Below are 21,753 nucleotides of genomic sequence, written 5' to 3'. Positions count from 1 at the left end.
TACGGACTCGAGACAACAGCCGGGCAACACAGGGTGAATTAAGAAATCCCGGAACACACACGGCTAGTCCAAAACTGATCGAATTAGCCTAAAACGAAACACATGGTTTAACGTTTGTTCTGTAAGTCCGTCCTTGTTTTTTTTTATTGCAAAAACTGAGGAAGAACCCGGCTGCGAGTTCAAGCAGTTTGTTGACTGAAAACATACATGGATTTTATTTCGCTGAGCGGCTTGAACTAAAAATCGAAAATTGCACTGACGTACATAACATGATTATCATAGACCGTTTATTCCAGTACAGGTATTAGAAATAAATAAACAGGCAACACAGGGTTCTCATCCGTGCAAGTCTTTATCCGTACTGTAGAAAAGCTTACATTCTGGGGCCTAGCTGTAGTCTGGATCTTGGTCTTGGTCGTTGTCGTCTTTGCATACAACTCGCAGGGTGCTCCCCGCTGCGGTCCAAGGGCGGACGTGAGTAGTTTCCCCTGGTCGTAGCAGACGACAGACACCACAGTATCCATGTTTTCATAGTTCGTCGTAAGCAGCTTCCGGTGTAAAATTTACGAACTTTACAAAGCTCGTCTGCAAAGATTTCGCTGACGCTTTGTAGCTGAGATCCATAATTACGCGAGCTTGTTCTTCATCAGTAACCTTTGAAACCAAGAATGCATTGACAAATATGCAAAACGGAGCTTTGGAAGAAAATCTTGTGCCGCAGAATGCCAGACATCTCGATATCGCATCGGACATCATTTCTCGCTTTCGCAGTGTTGGAACCAGACAAGGATTGACTTCCGATACCGAAATTGCAGAGTATCTGCTACACCTGTGAGGGCTATTGCTTGTGTGTGTGTGTGTGTGTGTGTGTGTGTGTGTGGTGTGTGTGTGTGTGTGCGTGTGTGTGTGTGTGTGTGTACGTGTGTGTGAGAGTGTGTGTGTACTTGACTTGTGTGTACTTTCAGTGTGTGTGTGTACTTTGACTTTGTGTGTGTGTGTGTGTGTGTGTACGTGTGCGTGTGAATGTGTGTGTGTGTAAAATTAAAGAGAGAGAGAATGCTAGGGATCTGTATGTTGTGTATATATATATGCTAAACAAGTATACACCAGTTAACAGTTTCGGCGTTTACATGGAACGAAGAAGGAAAGCGGAAGAGGAAGAAGTACAAACATATACTCGCAAAAAACGATCTGCCACGCGTACAAATCAAAGGGGAAAAAAAAGGATAATCACGTGTTTGTGTGCCCGATGTAATCCTTAGAACCTTTACACTCTTTCTTCGAACACTCAAAAGCAACTTCAGGGCAGGAAGACTACAAAATGGCCCTTTTTGCCAACTGAATCTACGCTTTCTCGAATCAACCAGAACAGGAAGAAGAAGAAAAAACTTTCGAAAAAACGATCTGCGGATGCGCATTTTCTCAAAAACAGGAAACCGGAAGAGGAAGAAGAAGCAAAAGTGCTTGTAGAAAAAGATGTGCGCATATGTGCTAATCTAAAATGGCCACGGAATTGTTATTGTGTTAATCGGTGTATTAGTACACATATTAATTATGACACTATCAGTATCACATTTCGAATTATTTGCTAGTGCATGTATTGTCAAACCTGACCTGGTATAGCCACGGTACCTCGCAATAACAATTGCCTACCAACAACAACTATCCCAAATCCGGAATCCTCAAGGTTTTCATAGTTATACCAACTGTGTATACAGTAGAGTGACCACTTTTGGGTGTTATTAGGCCAACAAAATAAAATTGTCTGTTTCTGGTAACATGGCTAAAAAAAAATAGGGTAGGTAGGTAGGGAATTTTTTTTTTTTTCCCCAAATGTAGACCAATAAAACTAACTTTAAAAATCGCACAAAGAGACTGGATTCACTATACATAGAGACAAGACACTCAACACATTTACAAATCTGTGACAAAGACTGAAAGAGTATGACATGTTTTTCTTTGTTTACCTGGTCTGATATTTCCATGATGAAACAAAAAAGAAGACTTGAGACATCTTACATCTTGAATTTGGAAAAAAAAAGTTTAGGGTCGGCGCCGAAATTTAGGGTCGGTCGGGTAACCAGAAACAGACAATTTTTTTTGTGGCCTTAACAGGCTTGACTGTATTACATTCCCAAAAATGTTATTTCTTGTATACATGTATGTATTGATAAATTAAGCAAAGCATTGTCAGCTTATTGTGTGATGATAAAAATGTGACCATTGTTTCAGACACAAAGAAAGAGAGGCAGATCAGGAACTAGCAGCATGGTGCAATAAATGTGAAGCCAAACTTGTGCTGTACTGTGAAAACTGCGGAGTGCAAGTTCAACAATCTCATGGGAAGGTATGTACCGTGGAGGCATGATGATGATATTAACTGATACTGATAGTGATAGTAATAGTGTACGTTGGATTCTTCCTTTTAAGAATGCAAGAAAATCTGAGATAAACAAGGGGGAGATGTGCGGGTGGGGGGGGGGGGGGAGGGGGAGAGAGGGGGGGGGGGGGGTAGAGTGTCTGAGAGATAGGAATCCACTGTGCTTGTGTGTGGTTCTGCATGAGATCTGTGAGTGTGACATGATTTAAGAAAAAGGTCCTGTCAACGAAAGAACAAGAAATTGCGTATGTGATTAAAGGGATATTTTTTGATATGACCGCTAGGGGGAAGTTTTTGGCAAAGATGAAGAATCTGGGGAAACGACTGTACCTTAATTTAGATGCACACGGCACAGTTTACTTGAAAATGCGCCACAACTATGGTAATTTAATTTAAAGTAGTCTGGAAGCACCGCCTGGTGTCAAGACTGGCCACCATCTGTGACGCTGGAGCCCTGGAGCCTAGTAACCGCTTTACCTACACAAACAAGGGAAATAACTCAGTGGAAGTAACCCGAATAACCTTTAACAAAGAGCACACTTTCTTTGCTTGTTTGAGTTTATGATGCATGTACTATAGATCTGTGTGTTGTTTTGATTTGTATTTCATTGTGTTGTAGGTCCTTCGGCTTGAACGTTTGGCACATGCGTCACAGGTACCTACCATCTCTCAGGATAAACTGCAGGTAAGCACAACTTAACCTGTAATGTAGGGATGCGACAGTTCAAAAATGTCCAATAACTTGTCAAATTCACCAGCCTTAAAATGATTCACTTGTCGATTAAAATGAAATTAAAAAAATCTCTGAGACCGGTATCAGTCCGTGTGTGGCTTTGCTGGGGTTTTAACTGAGCATTATGAGTTTTCTGAAGGCATCAGAGTTAAAGAAGGGAGGTAATTCATCTGAGGTAAGCTTTGTCAGTACAAGAAAAAAGTTATCTTCCTTCTTGAGTTGGCTTTTCTGCAAAATCCGGTGCTCTTGGTAGAGGCAATACTTGAAACAAGAGAACATGCAAATGTATCAGGGTTACCTGAGTTTTGCACAATTGGTGTCTTCTATTTCAAAGGGGTTCAATATACCAAGAGTTGTCTGCATTGCTAAGAAAATGTCACTTACTTTCACAATATAATATTCTCGTTTCAAAAGCATGCATTTGTAGAAGAAAAGATGTGCAAATGTTTTAGACTTGGAGTGTCGATCACCATACATTGCATTCTTGCTTAAGTATGAATTACCTCCCCTCTCTCAGACATATCAAGAAGCTTGCATGATCAGTGACAGTGAAACTTCCCTTTTGAGGACCCCCCTTCTTCCAAATTAAGACAATTTCAGGTGTCTGTTGAATGCTTATCTCCCTTTTAATTGGCTACTGCAAAGTCCAATGTTTTTGGTAGAGGTATAAAAATACCCCCCACCCCCCTCTCTTGCCCTCCTTTTTAAGACCTTGCTTTCTCATATTTTCTGTTCTTTATCTCTAGTTCCAGAAGCACTTGAAGATCTGAACTGGGGAAGGATATTGATGGATTGCCACCATAAATTTCATTTTTCAAATTTACCAATTGTAGCAAAATACAAAAGACCAGTACAACTACAGAAAACCAACACCCCCCCCCCCCCCCCCCCCCACCAAGAAAAAAATGGTGTAGAAATCTATACTGGTACACATCTTTATTGAATACCTGCTTCAGGTGGCAGACATTTTGACCTTTTTTTACATTCTTGTTTCAGCAGCAGGGTGACTTTAACGGATCAGACAAGGAAGATCAGCAGCCGGGAACAAAGGAAAGCCTACTGAACGACGTGACTTACTTTGTGTGGGTAATATTGTCATCTTGATAGTTATTGTATACATTGACAGTTGCGCCTCACTATATAAACTCAGCATTTAAACACATTATTGCGACACTTTTGAAACCAAGCAACAACAAAAATTAAACATGGGACTTTGGTTTAAACAAAATGTATTAAAAATGCATGACATGTTACAATTAACAATATACAGCATGTCACAAACTCAAGCAAACCAGGGACTTTATGTCGAACAGTATTGTTTTTTACATTTTCACTTTCTTTACATTATTGTCCCATCGCAGGGGAAAGCAAGCAGCAAAAGAGTAGTGCTACCCAGGTGTGTACGCGTTTTGGTGTAATCCCCTACCTTAACTTACTGCAGGATGACTTTGGTCTTTTACCTGATAAAGTGGTGACATGGTGGTGGGACATAGATACCATCTCTGGGTCAGCATAGAAAGTTGACCCACATTTGTTCCGGCACGGATTTGAACCCTTGAGTAGTGGATTACAAGTCTTTGCGGGATCAATATTGTACGTGACACCCAAATAATAATTTCATCAAATATTATCGCTCTGTCCAGGAAGTAGTTAGACTGTTGGTATGTGATCTGTGATGGGTGACGTGATCGTCTTGATTGAGAGACAATGATTTGTTCACAGGGAGACGGGATTCGAACCAGCATCAGGTGTGCCATTAGAACTGCGCTCAGAAAAACCAGACTCAGAAGAGAAATCCAAGTCGGACGACACACAACCAATTTCGTCCAAGATAAAAAGTGAGAAACCACCCCAGAATAAACAACCACACATTTACAATCAGAGGGGATTTGAACTAGCTTCAGGAGTGTCAACAGAACTGTACTATGAAAATCAAAACGAAGAAGAGCGATCTAAGTCCAACGACCCACAACTGGTGTCACCTACAAGAAAAAGTGGGAGACTTCCCCAAAACAAAGAACCTCAGATTCAAAATGAGACAGGATTTGAACCAGCTTCAGGAGTACCATTGGACTTGGGTTTAAAAAAGTCAAGGGAAGATAAGCGCTCTAAGCCAAAAGACTCGCTGCCTGAGGTGTTACCAAACAGAAAAAGAGGGAGAGCTTCACAAAACAGAGAACCCCATATCCACAGTGAGATGGGACTTGACCCAGCTATGGGAGTGTTTTCAGAAGAACTTTGTCTGGCAGAACTGAAGAAAGACGAGCCCTTCAACAATGCACAGCCGATGTCATTACCGCCACAGAGAAAAAGAGGGAGACCACCCAGAAACAGACAAACCAAGACTCCCACTGAATTTAGATTTGAACCACCATCAAGCATGCCAGAAGAAGTGTGCTCGGATAAACTGAACGAAGACGAAGAGAAAAAAAGAGAAAAAGAGCGCTCCAAGTCTGAGAACACTCGACCTGTGACTACAAGACCTCCCCAAAACAGAGAATCTTATATCATGATCTACAACAGAATAGGATTTGAACTGTGCTCTGAAAAAACATCCAAAGATGAGGTCTCAAACCACACACTGGTACCAAAAAGAAAAAGAGGCAGACATCCCCAACACAGAGAAACTCATATCAACAATGGAACGGAAATTCAAAAGTCGGAAGAACTGTACTCGGACATGCAAACCGAAGATAAGCACCCTGACAACACACAAGCTAGGTCACCAAAGAGGAGAAAAAGGGGGAGGCCTCGGAAAAGCAGCGAGTCGCTGAGCGACAGGGATTCAACTTCAAGGCCTGTATGCTGCTCTGTGTGCATGACGTCGGTGTCTCGTGCACGTGACCTCAAAGTTCACATGAGGGTTCACACCGGAGAGATGCCGTACGCATGTCACGACTGTGATAAACGTTTCCGCTATAGAAACTCGTATAAATATCACCTGAAGTTCAAGTGCCGCAGGAGTCCTAGTGCCGTAAAAGAGACTCAAAACTGTGAGCAAGTAAAAGCCTGTGTTTTTCAAGTGGGTATTTCTGAGCAAGCGAAACACTGTGTTTCTCACATGGGTATTTCTGAGCAAGCGGAACACTGTGATTCTCGTGTTGATACACACTTTAGTGCCGGAGGTAGGACTCAGGAATCCGAGTCAGTAATTGGGAATTGCTCCACGCTGAATCAAGATGGACAAATCAGCAACGAGACTCAGAGTCAAAAATATAAGAAAGTAATAGAGAGCGATGGTGAAATGACAAGTTGTGAGAAGAATGACATTAGCTCCACGAGGAAGATGTTGAGCAATTCTATCACAGAGGAAACTCTTGTTCCTTACCCTGTAGCCATGTGTGCAGCAGAGGCAGCTTGCAGTGATTTGGATACAGGGCAGAGATTAGAAACTGTTGGTAGAGTAAAAGTAGAAGTTAAGGGTTTGTGCTGCGTGGAAAAAGACTCGGATCACAACAAGGTTTCCTTTGAGGTAGTGTATAGTGCGAAGACGACTCATCAAAAACGTATTGATTCAGATCACTCAAGGTCTGTGCAAAAGATGGAAGCTGCACAACAACAAAAACAACAACAACAACAAGACAAAGAACAACTACATGTACAACAACAGCAGGACATACATCATAGTCTGCATAAACCCATTCCTTCAGATAGCGTCCAACCCTTGTTTGAGTGTGCACAACAAATAACTAAATGCAGTTGTAAACCTCCAGGTCCAGGCTACCCCGAATCATGCCCAAAGCAAGAGCAAGTCTCCGGCTCCACAGTCAGCCAAGACTGCCTTGTCCCGAAACAAGAGCAGAGGGAGGAGGTGAAGACCAAATCAGAAGGAATAATTCTGTCGGAGGAGGGGAAAGGCTATGCAGTTGACACTGCAGTCCCAGAAGAGAGGAAAGGCTATGAAGTAGTAACATCACTTTTAGAAGACAGGCCCAGAAACTGCGAACTTGTTGCCAAGGAAACGGACACGGAAGACCCTCCTCCGTGTCGTAAACGTGGCCGTCAACCGCGACACCCGAACAAATCTGTCGCCTGCAAGATCTGCGGCGCTAAAATCTCACGCCAGCGAGACCTAAAGATCCACATGCGTGTTCACTCCGGAGAGAAACCATTCCTGTGCTCAGAGTGCGGGCAGGCGTTCCGTCACGCATCAGGGCTGGCCTCTCACCGCACGCGCAGACACAGCGCCAAGCAGCCGTTCATGTGTGACCAGTGCGGGGCAGCGTTCCACCTGATCGGATCGCTCAACCAGCACATGCAAACACACGCAGACGCCAGGCCCCACGAGTGCCAGCAGTGCGGGAAAGCGTTCTCACGGCCTTCAGACCTCAGAGCCCACGTGCAGCGCCACTTGAAGGTCAAGCACTTTTCGTGCGACGTATGCAGCAAGCGGTTCTTCACCCGGGGTGAGCTGACCAGTCACCGGTTGGTCCACACCAGCGAGAAACGGCACATGTGCACAGAGTGTCGCAAGGAGTTCCGTCTGCCCAAGTCGCTCAAACGACACATGCAACGCCACCTGGTAGATTTGGCCTTGTATTGCGCTGCCTGCAAGAAAAGTTTTGCCAGCAGGGAAGACTTCTCCTTCCACTGCCAGTGGCATGCCCAGGGAGGTTTGGTGTGAGTCATCTTGTTCACTGGAACCCTCGTTTTAAGACCTTCACAATTGTGACCCTCCACCACGGAATGAGTCGCATGTCACCTCGCGCGGTTCTGCGCTAGGCTTGACATAAGTCAGGGGGAACTGTGGTAACAGTGTGAGGGTCACCTTAGTCACAGGCTTATAACTCGAAAAGTTTTCGCTCTTTTCTAAAACGGTTTTCACCACTGGATAGAGCATAAAACACTCCTTTTGAAAATGTAAAAATATGAAAATCATGCAAAGGTGACATGCGACTCATTTCGTGGTGGAAGGTCACAAATGTGTAAAAAAATCAGGTCTTAAAAAGGAGGGAAGTCGTAAAGTAGAGTTACATTTGAAAAACAAAAGAATTCGGTACTGACCATCACAAGGACAGCACAGTCTTACATTGGGGGAGTCTTAAAAAGAGCCTGCCCTGGTTGATGATTGAAATCTTGGTTTGTCATACACGTAGACTTCAGCGTCAGAGGTATGCCAAGCGGCACACTTTGTTGCTGTTCATCACAATGTGTGCTTCCGTTGATTGTTTTTGGTGGTGGACGGCGGTCACAATGGTGTGGTTTTGTGCGTTTGTGTCGGTGTCTGTGAAGAGAACGCAGGAACGCAGGAATGCAGGAAATTTAATGCGAGGCCACCGGCATATATGTGAAGAGAGAGAGAGAGAGAGAGAGAGAGAGAGAGAGAGAGAGAGAGAGAGAGAGAGAGAGAGAGAGAGAGAGAGAGAGAGAGAGAGAGAGAGAGAGAGAGAGAGAGAGAGAGAGAGAGAGAGAGAGAGAGCAGAGGGCCCCAAAGGGTTTAAAACCGTGATCGTGATTGGCGTTTTTTGACCTTTCTGTGACCGTGATTGCCGAAATTTCCATTTCTGTGATCGTGATGGGACTTTGCCCGTGATCCGTGATGACAAAAAAATCAAGTCTCGTGATCGTGATCGTCATTTGTTTTCGTGATCGTGATGGGCATTATTGCAAAGCATTTTATTTTCAACGTACATTTTTTCACAGCTGTATTACACTCTATGATCCTCTAGTCTATTCGGAAAGGAGCCAACCCCGATTGAAAGGGAAGCAACAACACATTCAGAAATATGATTTTGAGAGCGATTGCTTCCCTTTAAAAGAACCAATTACACACTGACAAAAAGAGATCCAATCAGAAGGCAAATTGCAAAAGTCTACCAAACTTCATCCAATGGAAGGGCTTCGTGCAAAAGTTTTGAGTGAAATTCGAATTCGAAGATCAAAAATGGCGTGCAGCGGTACTGTCATCGAACTTCTGTTATATTTTGTGGATTCAAGCCAGACCAAAGCAGGCGGCGAGAATGCCTTCCTTGGTGGAAAGGTCAGGCTACGGGTCGGTCTTTCTGAAGACGAAATACCAAGGTATGTTGATCTATGTTGCTCTATGACTGTTCTGATTGTAGGCAAAGATCTTGAAATTTGTTCAAGATCTTTGAGTTTGAGTGAGATCATTGACATTGTCGACATTGCCACGTCCGGCTGTCACTCGCTCAGTGTGACCTCGACTGGCTCGAGATCGCGTTTAGCCAAAACCGAAACTAGAAATGTGTTTTTCATCCCAGCAACGTGGACACGCTTGGCATAGATTCTAATTGTCGCTTCTTTGCATTAAGCTTGGATTTATTTTAGCGCCTGTAAACTTTAATATCAACAATGGGTTAAATTCAGAAACAATGGCGGGGAGACGCGCCAGTTTGGGTCACTTGATCCTCATGTCAAAGACGATCAAAGTCATGTTCGTTGGGGATTTTGTCAGGCATGCTACTTTTCCGGTAATTGCCGGAAATCCGATAAAGCCGTTTTCAAAATCCGGTAAAGTCAAATTTTTTTCTGGTGAAGATGAAAAATTTCCGCAAAAACGATCCGTGTGAATATCGCGCAACGCGACCGGGCGCCGGTCTCAATGAAGCCAGCGCACAGTAGTGTTGTTTTCACCAGTTTGGAGGTGTGTTGAATGGTGGTGGGGGGAGGCTAAAATGGGATTTTTAACAAGATCACAACACTATTACAACCCCTAAAATGATGCCCAGAATGCACCAGATTGCACAAATTTTAACCGTTTTTTGAAAAAATTTCCGGGGGGGCATGCCCCCGGACCCCCCTAGTTGGCTCGCCTGCTTCGCAGGCTCAGGCTTGTGGCTTCGCTACTGGTACTGCGCGCTTCTTTCAGGTAAAACCGTTTTTGGCCTGTAGCATTCCTGTTTTTTTATTCAAGGCCATGGAACCAGGCGATGGTGTACCTCAAATTGTACGGCAAAGTTGAAAATAAAAAACCCATCACACATACATGTACTTTAATTTCAATCCACCCAATAGTTTTTGAAAAAATGGGTTTACAAGATTTAGCTCTGGAAATGTGAAATTGTGCAAGTATATATTCATGTGTGTGAGTGAGGGTGTGGGGGTTGAATGTGTATGAGTGTAGAGAGAGAGAGAGAGAGAGAGCGAGAGAGAGAGAGAGAGAGAGAGAGAGAGAGAGAGAGAGAGAGAGAACGAGAGAGAGAGAGAGAGAGAGACAGACAGAGAGAGAGAGAGAGAGAGAGAGAGAGAGAGAGAGAGAAAAAAAACCAATGAAAACAACATTCTTGTTACTGATTACAAATCATGATATGTATTTCTATGTGTGTATGAAAGAGAATTCAAAAAATAATTATAAAAAAGTGCAACAGTTGTCACTTTGTGTTGAATAAACAATAGATCCAGAGGAGCGAATTACTGTGTGGTTGTGTTTACTTTGACACGTGCTTTCTGTACATGCAACTTTTACCGTGACCGTGATTTGCCACTGGTGTTCGTGATCGTGAAAACAAAAATCAAGGTAACTGTGATCGTGAAAGCGAAAATTTCCCTTCCCGTGATCGTGATGATACCCCCCCTTTGGGGCCCTCAGAGCATGCTGGTAAAAATAAATTACATGAGATAACTTTAAGACCATCCCTTCGCTTGGAAACATACTACAAATCAGCAGCCTGGATGCTTTCTCTGGGACTTTGTTGATGAATTAATTCTTGAACAGACGCTACTGGCTTTTTGAGAAATGAATTCATCAAGAAATGTTAATCGTACAAAGAAAACAATCGGGACGTTGGTTGGGATGTGTTCAACTTCAAGCGTATGGATGGTCTTATCGTATAAAAGCCTTGTCGGATCTAAGATGGTGAGCCAAAAAGTTGTCACGGGAAGGGCTTACAACTTCGCAATACATCGCCTTGATATATTGAAACGCGGTAGCCACAATCCTCATCATGATCATTTAGAGAGAGAGAGAGAGAGAGAGAGAGAGAGAGAGAGAGAGAGAGAGAGAGAGAGAGAGAGAGAGAGAGAGAGAGAGAGAGAGAGAGTGTGTGTGTTTGTCTGTGTGCGTGCGTGCGTGTGTGCGCGTGTATGTGTTGGCCTTTCATATCAGATTTTGAAATAAGCAAATGAATAAACATGAATCAAACAAACTTTTCTTGTCTAGCATTGTGAAATATTTTCTGTGTGTGTGGAGTGTGCGGAAAGGCCTTAATTGTATGTGTGTGTGTGTGCCGGTCGTATGTGTGGTCTTAGTTGTGTATTTCGGGGTTTTAGGTAAATGTGAATGTTAGCGTGTGTGTGTGTGTGTGTGTGTGTGTGTGTGTGTGTGTGTGTGTGTGTGTGTGAGAGAGAGTCAACCAAGGGCCTTTAGACTGCTCTGTCTACAAAAACACGCACATACACAAACACTCAGCGACACATGCACACACACGCAATCGCGCATACGCACACACGCACGCACATGCACACACACACACGCACACTAACACGCACACGTACGCGTTCTATGACTGTGATTGCCAGATTGGTAGATTTCGCCTAGTACCTTTCCGAGTACTATTGTATCTTTTGAGCTACTAAAAAAGAAAATTCAAGTCGCCTCAAACGATATAAACACATGCAGCACATGCAGTCCATCTATCAACCAAAAAGATTGAAATGTGACACATTGGTCCATCTTTCCCTACAATTAGAGCTGCCCTACTGCATCGTGTGGGCATGCATGATGGCTATGTTTTCATGTTTCTAAAACCAGTGAAACTGACAGGGATTGCAGGCTCTTTCTCTTGCGCATTAATTTTGGTCTTGTGACCGGCCCCCGTAGCGCAGTGGTTAGCGCATCGGACTGTGGGCCGGGAGGTCGTGGGTTCGAATCCCATCAGGGTCATGTGGGTTTTTCGGGCTACGGTCGGCTCCTACCCAGAGTGGAAGTGCTATGGTTCCTATGGGAAGGCTGGAATCACACAGCCGAGTGTCATTCACTTAACGAATGCGACTTTGAGGGTGCTCAGGTTCTGTTTACCTGACCAACACCGCAGGTGCGGCAGTTCTCGGGCCTGGTTGACACCAGGATATATTATGACAGTAAGCGTAGAGTGCTGCCCTGTCACGTAGTCTCAAACCAAAATTGGAAATCCATAGCATCATCATTATAATCATCCTCATCTCATTAATCATCCAAAAATTATAAATTGTCCTTGCTCTTGTGGCCCTTCATGCCCGGAGCTCTCATGGTGACCTTGGTCTCAGTGTTCCTGTTCCATCCTTCCCTGAAAAGTACTTCTGCTGTCAGTCTTCAACGTGTGACGTTCTGGGGGGTCGACGGAGGGACGTGGTGGCTGTCTGCTCTCTGGAGGGGACCCTCACTCAGTCTGGCTCCGCGACTTAGCAGTCAATGTCGTTAGTAGGGGGCATAGTAGGTAGTGGGCTGCGTCCGTTAGCTCGGGACAGACCCACTACTGAACACCTTCGAAGTGACTCAGCAGAAGTGCAGTGTCATCTTCCGAGGGTAGCCTACCGCAACGACCCGACATCCCTCCCTGGAGCGTCTGTAAAATCGGCAAGTCTGGCAGAGGAACGAAATTCAGATGTGGATGGAGCAGTGAGTGCAGGGACGGGGCGGCGTGAGAGCACACCGGGACAAGGAACAAGGAAAAAAAAATTAAAAAAAAACAAGGAAAAAAAAAAAAAAAAAAAACAAGGAAAAAAAAAAAAAAAAAAAAAAATTTGGTCTTGTGCTTGCGTGTATACACCACAGGTAATTAGGCACTAGATGGCATGTCAAAACTGTGACTAAACGCAGGTAAACTCGGCAAACAAATTATTGCACCCATTTTCGTACCCACCCTAAAAGATTAATGTCCGTGTCATCTCAACCTGATATGCCATCAAAGGCACTAAACTTGGCAGTCTGCCACACTTTTCGGATCAAAGATTTTCGTTTTCTGTATAGTCATAAGACCCTGAAAGTTTCAAAGCAATCCATCGAGTCATTGCTGAAATACAGAGCTTTTTGTGATGATGCCCCTCAAAATTCTCGCAAAACCTTCCCGTTTTCGACCGCTCATGCGATCGACACCTGCACCAGTTGGAATAGCATAACACAGGAAATACGATAGGTATCGAAACACTACAACCTGTTCTGGATAGATAATTGATTTGACTGTCTGCTCGTATGCTAAGGTTGCCAAGTTATGCCTGGTCTGAAATTTTGTAGATTTTGTAATTGGTACGTACGTTAAGTTTTTGTCAGGTCGATTTTGGAACTACCCTTATTTGGAAGGCGATCACGGGCGACCCATGTAAAAGACATCTTTGATCTTTGCATGAAATGACACGGGAATGAAAACTTTAGCTGGGGGAAGAAAACAATAGCAATATATTTTTATTTTTTTATATTCTTTCTTTTGGTGTGCCGAGTTTACTTTAGCAATGACACCTGTTTTTGTGTGTGTGCTTTCTCTTCGACCGTGCACTGCTCGCAGATTGTATCAATTAATGCAACGAACAATTTATTACGCACCTTTTCTGCGTACGTGGTAACTATTGCTGTCCTATATTAGATGACAAACAATACGGAAATTCATTATTGCTGAACAAGAGCCAGTGACTCAAGCGGCAAAATGAAAGCTCAAGTACTCGTTGTTGTTTGCGTCACTATGATAGCGATAACCATTGCAGGGCCTGGACCACTTGCGACGTTTGAAGGTACTTTTGATAATTTCAGAAAAGTGTGAAATATTTGTTTAGGTGACACAGAGAGAGAGAAAGAGAGAGAGAGAGAGAGAGAGAGAGAGAGAGAGAGAGAGAGAGAGAGAGAGAGAGTGAGTGAGTGAGTGAGTGAGTGGGGCCGGGGAGAGAGAGAACAGTTTAACAAAGAGAAGAGAGAGACAGAGACTTTTTGCATTTAGTTAAGTGTGTGTGTGTGTGTGTATGTGTGAGTGTGTGTGTGTGTGTGTGTGTGTGTGTGTGTGTGTGTGTGTGTGTGTGTGTGTGTGTGTGTGAATGTGCATGCGTGTCTGTCTGTCTGTCTGTCTAAAATAAAGTCTTTATGTCTGTTATTCCGCCCCGCCTGTGTGTGTCCAAGTCTGTACTTGCTTGCGTATGCATCACACACAAAAAACAACAACACGAACAACAATAACAACAACAACAACAACAACAGCAGCAGCAACAACAACAACAACAGCAGCAGCAACAACAACAACAAGCAACAACAGCAACAAGATCAACCATCTTTCTTTTATACTCACATTGACATCTTTTATTGAATTGGCTCCCAGATCCAACGAGAGAGAGAAGATCCACTGACCAGTCTCGTTACGTGGCCGATTCTAGCCATTCCGTGCTGTACGACCTGACCAACCGACTCAACGCACTGGAGACTAAGTCTGCAGGTACAATGAGTTGGAACCTCTGAGACTTAATGATATTTGATACCGATGCGGTGACCTTAAAGAGATCAGACACCGATTGACGTTCAGAATAGATTTCGAGAATATTTTGTGTGTGATATTTTCAGAGTGTGTTGAAACAAGTATGATAAAAATGAGATAAATCAATCGGAGAGATTTTATGCTACACATGTTTCAAAATGATGACATGCCAAGATTCAGATAAACGAGGGTTTGGTAGTTAAATGGGGTTTCTGCCTGATGAGTTACATGCACATGACCTATTTTGGAGGTGATATTAATCTCTGGTTCACGCGTGTTGTAATGATGTGTTTCTATTTGTCATACAACGGAAGATATACAAATAGAGGGTTTACTACTACATTTTGTATGTGTGGAATGACCGCATTAGCAGGCCTGGAAATAATGTACTGTTGTTCACCATTTATAGTTTGGTTAATCTTCAGAAGAGGTGGGGGGGGGGGGGTATCATTTTGTGACATGATTTGTCTATCTTATCACACACATCCAACTGTTCATAAAATGTTTTTTCTTGATTTTGCTTATGATTTCGCCAGTTCGTTAGTGATACGTACAAACATCAAACAAAATATAAAACATTTTCTCAGTTTGTGCAGGTCTTCGTAAGTAATTCTTCCTTTACCGGCTATTAAAAACAATTTGGAAACGTGTTGTTGTTTAAACAAAGAAGTAAAATCATACTTTTTATTAAAACGCTCCCCAAAACAAGGAATGTTCCTTGAAATCCATAACAACTTGAGCGCAAGTCCCCGCGTACTTTGCTTCAACAATTATGTATCATATCTGAGCTTGATTGCAATCATGGTCTCCGTGCAAAGCAGGATGTACTTGACTCTTACCAGCTGTGGTTAATATATTTGTTACCAGGACGTGTGTGAAGATTTGTATCAAAGTGATGGAAAGTTGTTGATAAGAAAATCAATCGCTGAAGGCAGTGGGCATATTTATTACTATTGTCAATAATTTTTTGCTGCTACACAGATGTACACACACACACACACACACACACACACACACACACCACCCCCACACATGCAGACAGACAGACACACACACACACACACACGAATACACACACACACGCGCACGCACACAGAGACACACAGAGACACACACACACACACACACACACACGCACACACACATACACACACATACACACACACACACGCATACACACACACACACACACAAACACACACACAAACACACTCACACACGCACACACACACACACACACACACACACACACACACACACACACACACACACACACAATGCTCGCATGTTTACAACTATACAACCATACACACACACACACACACACACACACACACACACACACACACACACACACTTTCGTAACGCAACTCTCCTTGGTGCTAGGTTGATTGTTATCTATGGGACGAATGGACCCGATAACACAGCAATGTGATCATGACGAATTGAAACAGAAACAATTAAATAACGCACTGAAATTGGTCTTTTTCAGTCCTACAGAAGAAGGTGAAATCCCTGGAACGTAAGTGTCTTTCTGATTGTCTACTTAATAGAATGTTTGTTGGATTGACTGACTCTTTGGTTGATCGTTGTACTGATAGACTTTTCGTTTGATTAATTGATTGACTGCCTGACCGAATCATTGATTGACTGATTGAAAGTAAAAGACACTTTAATTTTTAATTGCTAATGAACCTGTTACACATACACAAACATCCACTTTGTTTTGCAGCTCTGCAGAGAGAGGTTGACTTGTTGAAGTCCAGACGATGTGAGTTTTTCGTTTTATTAATGCTTTGAACAATGCCCGGATGAAAAAATTGATTGATTCATTTAGTGATTGGTAGATACATCAGGGCCGGACTAGGCTAAGAGGAGGGGGGGGGGGGGGGGTTGCCAGTGGTGGTCAAGGAGCAGGGCCCCTTGTGGGGGTCAGGGGGCGGCTGAGCCCCCTGAAGCTGTTGGGTAGGTCATATTCTGAGATAGAAAAATGGTCGCTCCTTGCATGAAACGGCATAAAATAAACAATAATAAAAAATGTTTTAAATAAGTGAGGTACATGTTTAGGCTAGGGGGGGGGGGGGGGGGTGCGCAACCCCCATAACCCCCCCCCCCCCCCCGGTAGTCCGGCCCTGTACATAGATTGATTCGAGTATTGATGTATATAGATCGCTTGATTCTTGGATGTATGGGTTGAGGTGTTCATTGGTGTTTAAATGCATTGGTGTTTGGTTTCATTGGTGTTTTAATGCATTGGTGTTTGGATGTATTGGCGTTTGGATGCATTGGTGTTTGGATGCATTGGTGTTTGGACGCATTGGTGTTTGAATGCATTGGTGTTTAAATGCATTGGTGTATGGTTTCATTGGTGTTTTAATGCATTGGTGTTTGGATGTATTGGTGTTTGGATGCATTGGTGTTTGGATACATTGATGTTTGAATACATTGGTGTTTGGATGCATTGGTGTTTGAATGCATTGGTGTTTTAATGCATTGGTGTTTGGATACATTGGTGTTTGGATGCATTGGTGTTTGGATGCATTGGTGTTTGCATGTATTGGTGTTTTAATGTATTGGTGTTTGAATGCATTGGTGTTTTAATGCATTGGTGTTTGGATACATTGGTGTTTGGATACATTGGTGTTTGGATGCATTGGTGTTTGGATGCATTGGTGTTTGGATGCATTGGTGTTTTAATGCATTGGTGTTTGGATACATTGGTGTTTGGATACATTGATGTTTGGATTCATTGGTGTTTGGATGCATTGGTGTTTGGATACATTGATGTTTGAATACATTGGTGTTTGGATGCATTGGTGTTTGAATGCATTGGTGTTTAAATGCATTGGTGTATGGTTTCATTGGTGTTTTAATGCATTGGTGTTTGGATGCATTGGTGTTTGAATGCATTGGTGTTTGAATGCATTGGTGTTTGGATGTATTGGTGTTTGGATGCATTGGTGTTTGAATGCATTGGTGTTTTAATGCATTGGTGTTTTAATGCATTGGTGTTTGGATGCATTGGTGTTTTAATGCATTGGTGTTTGGATGCATTGGTGTTTTAATGCATTGGTGTTTGGATTGCATTGGAGTTTGGATGTATTGGTGTTTGGATGTATTGGTGTTTGGATGCATTGGTGTTTTAATGCATTGGTGTTTGAATACATTGGTTTGTTTCTTTGTTCGTTCATGGGCTGAAACTCCCACGGCTTTTACGTGTATGACCGTTTTTACCCCGCCATTTAGTCAGCCATACGCCGCTTTCGGAGGAAGCATGCTGGGTATTTTCGTGTTTCTATAACCCACCGAACTCTGACATGGATTACAGGATCTTTTTCGTGCGCACTTGGTCTTGTGCTTGCGTGTACACACGGGGGTGTTCGGACACCGAGGAGAGTCTGCACACAAAGTTGACTCTGAGAAATAAATCTCTCGCCGAACGTGGTGACGAACTCACGCTGACAGCGGCCAACTGGATACAAATCCAGCGCGCTACCGACTGAGCTACATCCCCGCCCGAATATTTGGATGCATTGGTGTTTGGATGCATTGGTGTTTGGATGCATTGGTGTTTGGATGTATTGGTGTTTGGATGCATTGGTGTTTTAATGCATTGGTGTTTTAATGCATTGGTACTTGGATGCATTATATATATATTGTTGGGTTTTTTTATTGTTTTTTTTATACTTTATATTTTTCTCTTCTTTCGTCTTTTTTTTTCTTCTTCTCTCTTTTTTTTTCTTTTTTTTTCTTCTCTTTCTTCTTTATGTATTTATTTTATTTTTGTTTGTTTGTTTCATCCTCTTTTTGCTTGTCCCGACGCTTTTGCCTTCTCCCAGTATGCTCCCACGCCGCCCCGTCCCAGCACTCACTGCAACATCCACCCCTGAACTTCGTTCCGCCGCCAGACTTTGTTGGTCAGACACCTGGGCACCCTCACAAATTTTACAGACACCCCAGGGAAGGATGTCAGGCCGCTGCGGTAGGCTACCCTCGGAAGATGACACTGCACTGCTGCTGAGTCACTTCGACGGTGTTCAGTATTGGTCCTGTTCCTGGCAAGGGACACAGGCACCGCTACCTACTAAGCCCTCTACTTACGACACTGACTGTTAAGTCGCGGAGCCAGACTGAGTGAGCGTCTCCTCAGAGAGCAGACCGCCACTGCGTCCTTCCGTCGACCCCCCTGGAGCATCCCAGGCTGACAGCAGAATATTCAGGGATGGCTGGAACAGGAACACTGGGACCAAGGTCACCATGAGAGCCCTGAGCAGGAAGGGTCACAAGAATCGAGACAAGTTTTTTTTATTTTCGCGCTTTCTGAGTCAATCGCATTTGTGAAGTGAATGACACTCGGCTGTGTGATCCCAGCCTTCCCATTGGAACTTTAGCACTTCCACTCTGGGTAGGAGCCGACCGAAGCTCGAAAAACCCACGCACCCCTTATGGGATTCGAACAACGATCTCCCGGCCCGCAGTCTGATGCGGTAACCACTGCGCCACGGGGGCCGGTTTGGATGCATTATAGATTCATTCATTGATGGATGGTTTCGACAAAACACGAGTGCACATGGGAGTGGCGGCCCATGAGCGCAGAAAAGAAGAGTTCATTGATTTGTGAATGCATTTATTGATTTACTAGTATTGGTGTCTTCATACATGGGCTGATTCGTTCGTTCATGAATGGGTGCATTGACTGACTGATAGACAGACAAACAGACAGTGGGAGACTACCCAAGGCAGTTTTACCTGGATGGAGGTCGGAATCAAACCTTTGAGCTATAACGTGGATGCAGTTTACAGTTGCCATATTTAGAGAGTTGCAATTATGTGTTTTGATGAAGCAGTTTGGACGACGTAGTTTGTTTTACCATTCCGCTCTCTCTCATTTCAGGTGAAATCGGAGGACAAGCACTGGTTCCAAACAATCAACCAGCTTATGGACATGATCGGAGGAAAACTGCAAAGGGACATGTGACGTTCTCACGTCCTTTCAGCACCAAGCCTTGGGTCTCGGCCGGCCTGACCTACATAGATGCCGATAAAAACCACAACCTGAGATTTACATCGGTTATCTCCCACGTGTCAACCACAGGCTTTGATGTCAGCCACACCCAATGGGCACATACAGCAATATACGGCTCTGGTATTTCCTGGATAGCTTGTAATCTTTGAAGCAGATCCTAGAGCACGCGGTACAAGCACAGTAAGGGGAGGGCCATAATTATGTTGGGCATTCTATCTTTTGACATTTGTACGCCAAACCATTCTTCCAGATTTTAGTGCAAAAGTACTAAGACGATTAAGAAGTGACATGAGAACGAGTCAGCGCTACTTCATTATGGGAATAAAAGGAAATTAATTCAATTCATTTTCATTTCATTTTCATTTCATTACTTTATTGTCCCATCGCTGGGAAATTGGGGGAGGGGGGGGAGAGAGAGCGAGAGCGAGAGAGAGAGAGCGAGAGAGAGCGAGAGAGAGAGAGAGAGAGAGAGAGCGAGAGAGAGAGAGAGAGAGAGAGAGAGAGAGAGAGAGAGAGAGAGAGAGAGACGGACAGACACACAGACACACAGAGAAACAGAGAAAATAAGACAAGAAAACATCTTCATTACAATCAGCCCTTGCTCTAGTTATAGAATCACCCAGGACAGTGTGTGTGTGTGTGTGTGTGTGTGTGTGTGTGTGTGTGTGTGTGTGTGTGTGTGTGTGTGTGTAAAATAGAGACCAGGCCAGGCCAGACCAGACCAGACCAGACCAGACCAGACCAGACCAGACCAGACCAGACCAGACACTTTATTAACGAGGGTAATGGCATAGCAAACAGGTGCTTTTTCACATCCAGCCCTCGCCCATGGGAGGGTTTAACCTAATGATAATACGTTTTAAAAATGTTAGAATATCAATCAACGAAGTAATGGAAAAAACAAAACAAAAAAACCGAACAAACAAAAATATGGCCAGTCCACCACTCGTGGCAAAGGCAGTGAAATTGACAAGCCAGAATAGCGCGGTAGTGGTTGCGCTGAGCAGGATAGCACGCTTTTCTGTATCTCTATTCTTTTTACCTTTCATATCTATATGTTTTTGGAATCAGGAACCGACAAGGAATAAGATAACATTGTTTTTAAATCGATTCCGGAAGATTAAGGCTGTCAACAACATTAAATGTTTAGTAACTACAGTTATACAATTGTTACATTTAAACGAAATCTAAGTTATAGTTGCCATAATCATTGTGCCATACGTGTTACAACTGTTACGCTGAAAATTGTGCTTGCACAAGCACCAACTTGTGTGGTTCAACCAATCTAAGCCTTCTGTTGACATATCGCCTCTAGCAGCATCAAAGGGGCCAGGTTTGTGACGTAAGCGGTCGATCGGAAAGAAGTTGTTAGACTTTCAATTCATGCGATGAGTTTCTGTCACAACTGTGCTGTTTCACAGACCGACCCCCACCCCCAACCCCAAAAAAAGAAAAAAAGAAAAAGAAAAAGAATAAACAATTTTTTTTTTAAAAAGAACTATATCTCGAATGTTTATGAATGTTGGCACCTGAACCTCAAATCAGCTATCACCTACGATGACGCATTGCTTGACCTTTGTCGTGGCAGGGTCAAGTTCAAATAAAAAAAAAGCAAAATAACCATTTAAAAAAAAAAGAGCCAGTATGTTAAACATTTCATGAATACACTACATTTAAAGGCACAGTAAGCCTCCCGTAAACCATCACAGAGCTCCCCGAGCGTCTAAATACAGTACAAGCATACTTCCATTTGAACGCTCACCGAACGGGAACATCCTGGCTGCTTTCTGTCGAGCGTGAGACATTTTCAAAGAATTTATTTTCGTAGACTTGTTCCGTTAACAACAACGGCGCCTCGTTTTTGCGCTAGACCTAACTTTTAAAATCTAAATAATAAATTGACAGCTTGTTACACAAACATTCTTTAATCATAAAAGAATTCGTTTTTCATCAAGACAAGATCAGAACAATTCGAAGTTGTGAAAGTTTAAAAAAAAGAAAAGCCCGGAAGCTGGGTCACGCAAGGGTCGCAGCAGACGACGGCCGGTTTATCAGTGCAAATCGCCGTTCCTCTCAACAGTCAAAAGCCATCGCTAGAGTTCTTGTGAACCACAGCCGTTGTTTCGTGCATAAAAAAAACGTGCTATTGTAGATAAGCTCACGTCGAGTCGCATTCAAATGACTAACTATGACGACTGCATTGTGAAAAGGGAAAACTGGATCA

General features: G+C 43.4%; 2 protein-coding genes across 3 annotated transcripts; both read left to right on the top strand.

Annotated features, from left to right (window-relative positions):
- Nucleotides 1–540: 540 nt before the first annotated feature.
- Nucleotides 541–8,505, top strand: LOC138961646 (zinc finger protein 420-like). 2 transcript variants are annotated; one of them, XM_070333318.1, is made up of 5 exons: nucleotides 541–831; nucleotides 2,233–2,347; nucleotides 3,000–3,065; nucleotides 4,113–4,195; nucleotides 4,836–8,505. In XM_070333318.1, exons 1-5 carry the CDS (start codon nucleotides 683–685, stop codon nucleotides 7,735–7,737), a joined length of 3,315 nt encoding a protein of 1,104 aa, XP_070189419.1. In that variant the 5' UTR covers nucleotides 541–682; the 3' UTR covers nucleotides 7,738–8,505. The 2 variants fall into 2 exon arrangements, with proteins under 2 accessions (XP_070189419.1, XP_070189418.1); XM_070333317.1 differs by having other exon boundaries at nucleotides 4,110–4,195.
- Nucleotides 8,506–13,624: 5,119 nt separating this feature from the next.
- Nucleotides 13,625–21,011, top strand: LOC138961647 (uncharacterized). The gene is made up of 5 exons (XM_070333319.1): nucleotides 13,625–13,775; nucleotides 14,351–14,464; nucleotides 15,996–16,025; nucleotides 16,236–16,274; nucleotides 19,398–21,011. Exons 1-5 carry the CDS (start codon nucleotides 13,691–13,693, stop codon nucleotides 19,676–19,678), a joined length of 549 nt encoding a protein of 182 aa, XP_070189420.1. The 5' UTR covers nucleotides 13,625–13,690; the 3' UTR covers nucleotides 19,679–21,011.
- Nucleotides 21,012–21,753: the final 742 nt, after the last annotated feature.

This window comes from Littorina saxatilis, linkage group LG3, assembly GCF_037325665.1.
Source record: "Littorina saxatilis isolate snail1 linkage group LG3, US_GU_Lsax_2.0, whole genome shotgun sequence".
In the NCBI taxonomy this organism is placed as follows: domain Eukaryota; kingdom Metazoa; phylum Mollusca; class Gastropoda; order Littorinimorpha; family Littorinidae; genus Littorina; species Littorina saxatilis.
This window is presented reverse-complemented; position numbering and strand designations above follow the sequence as displayed.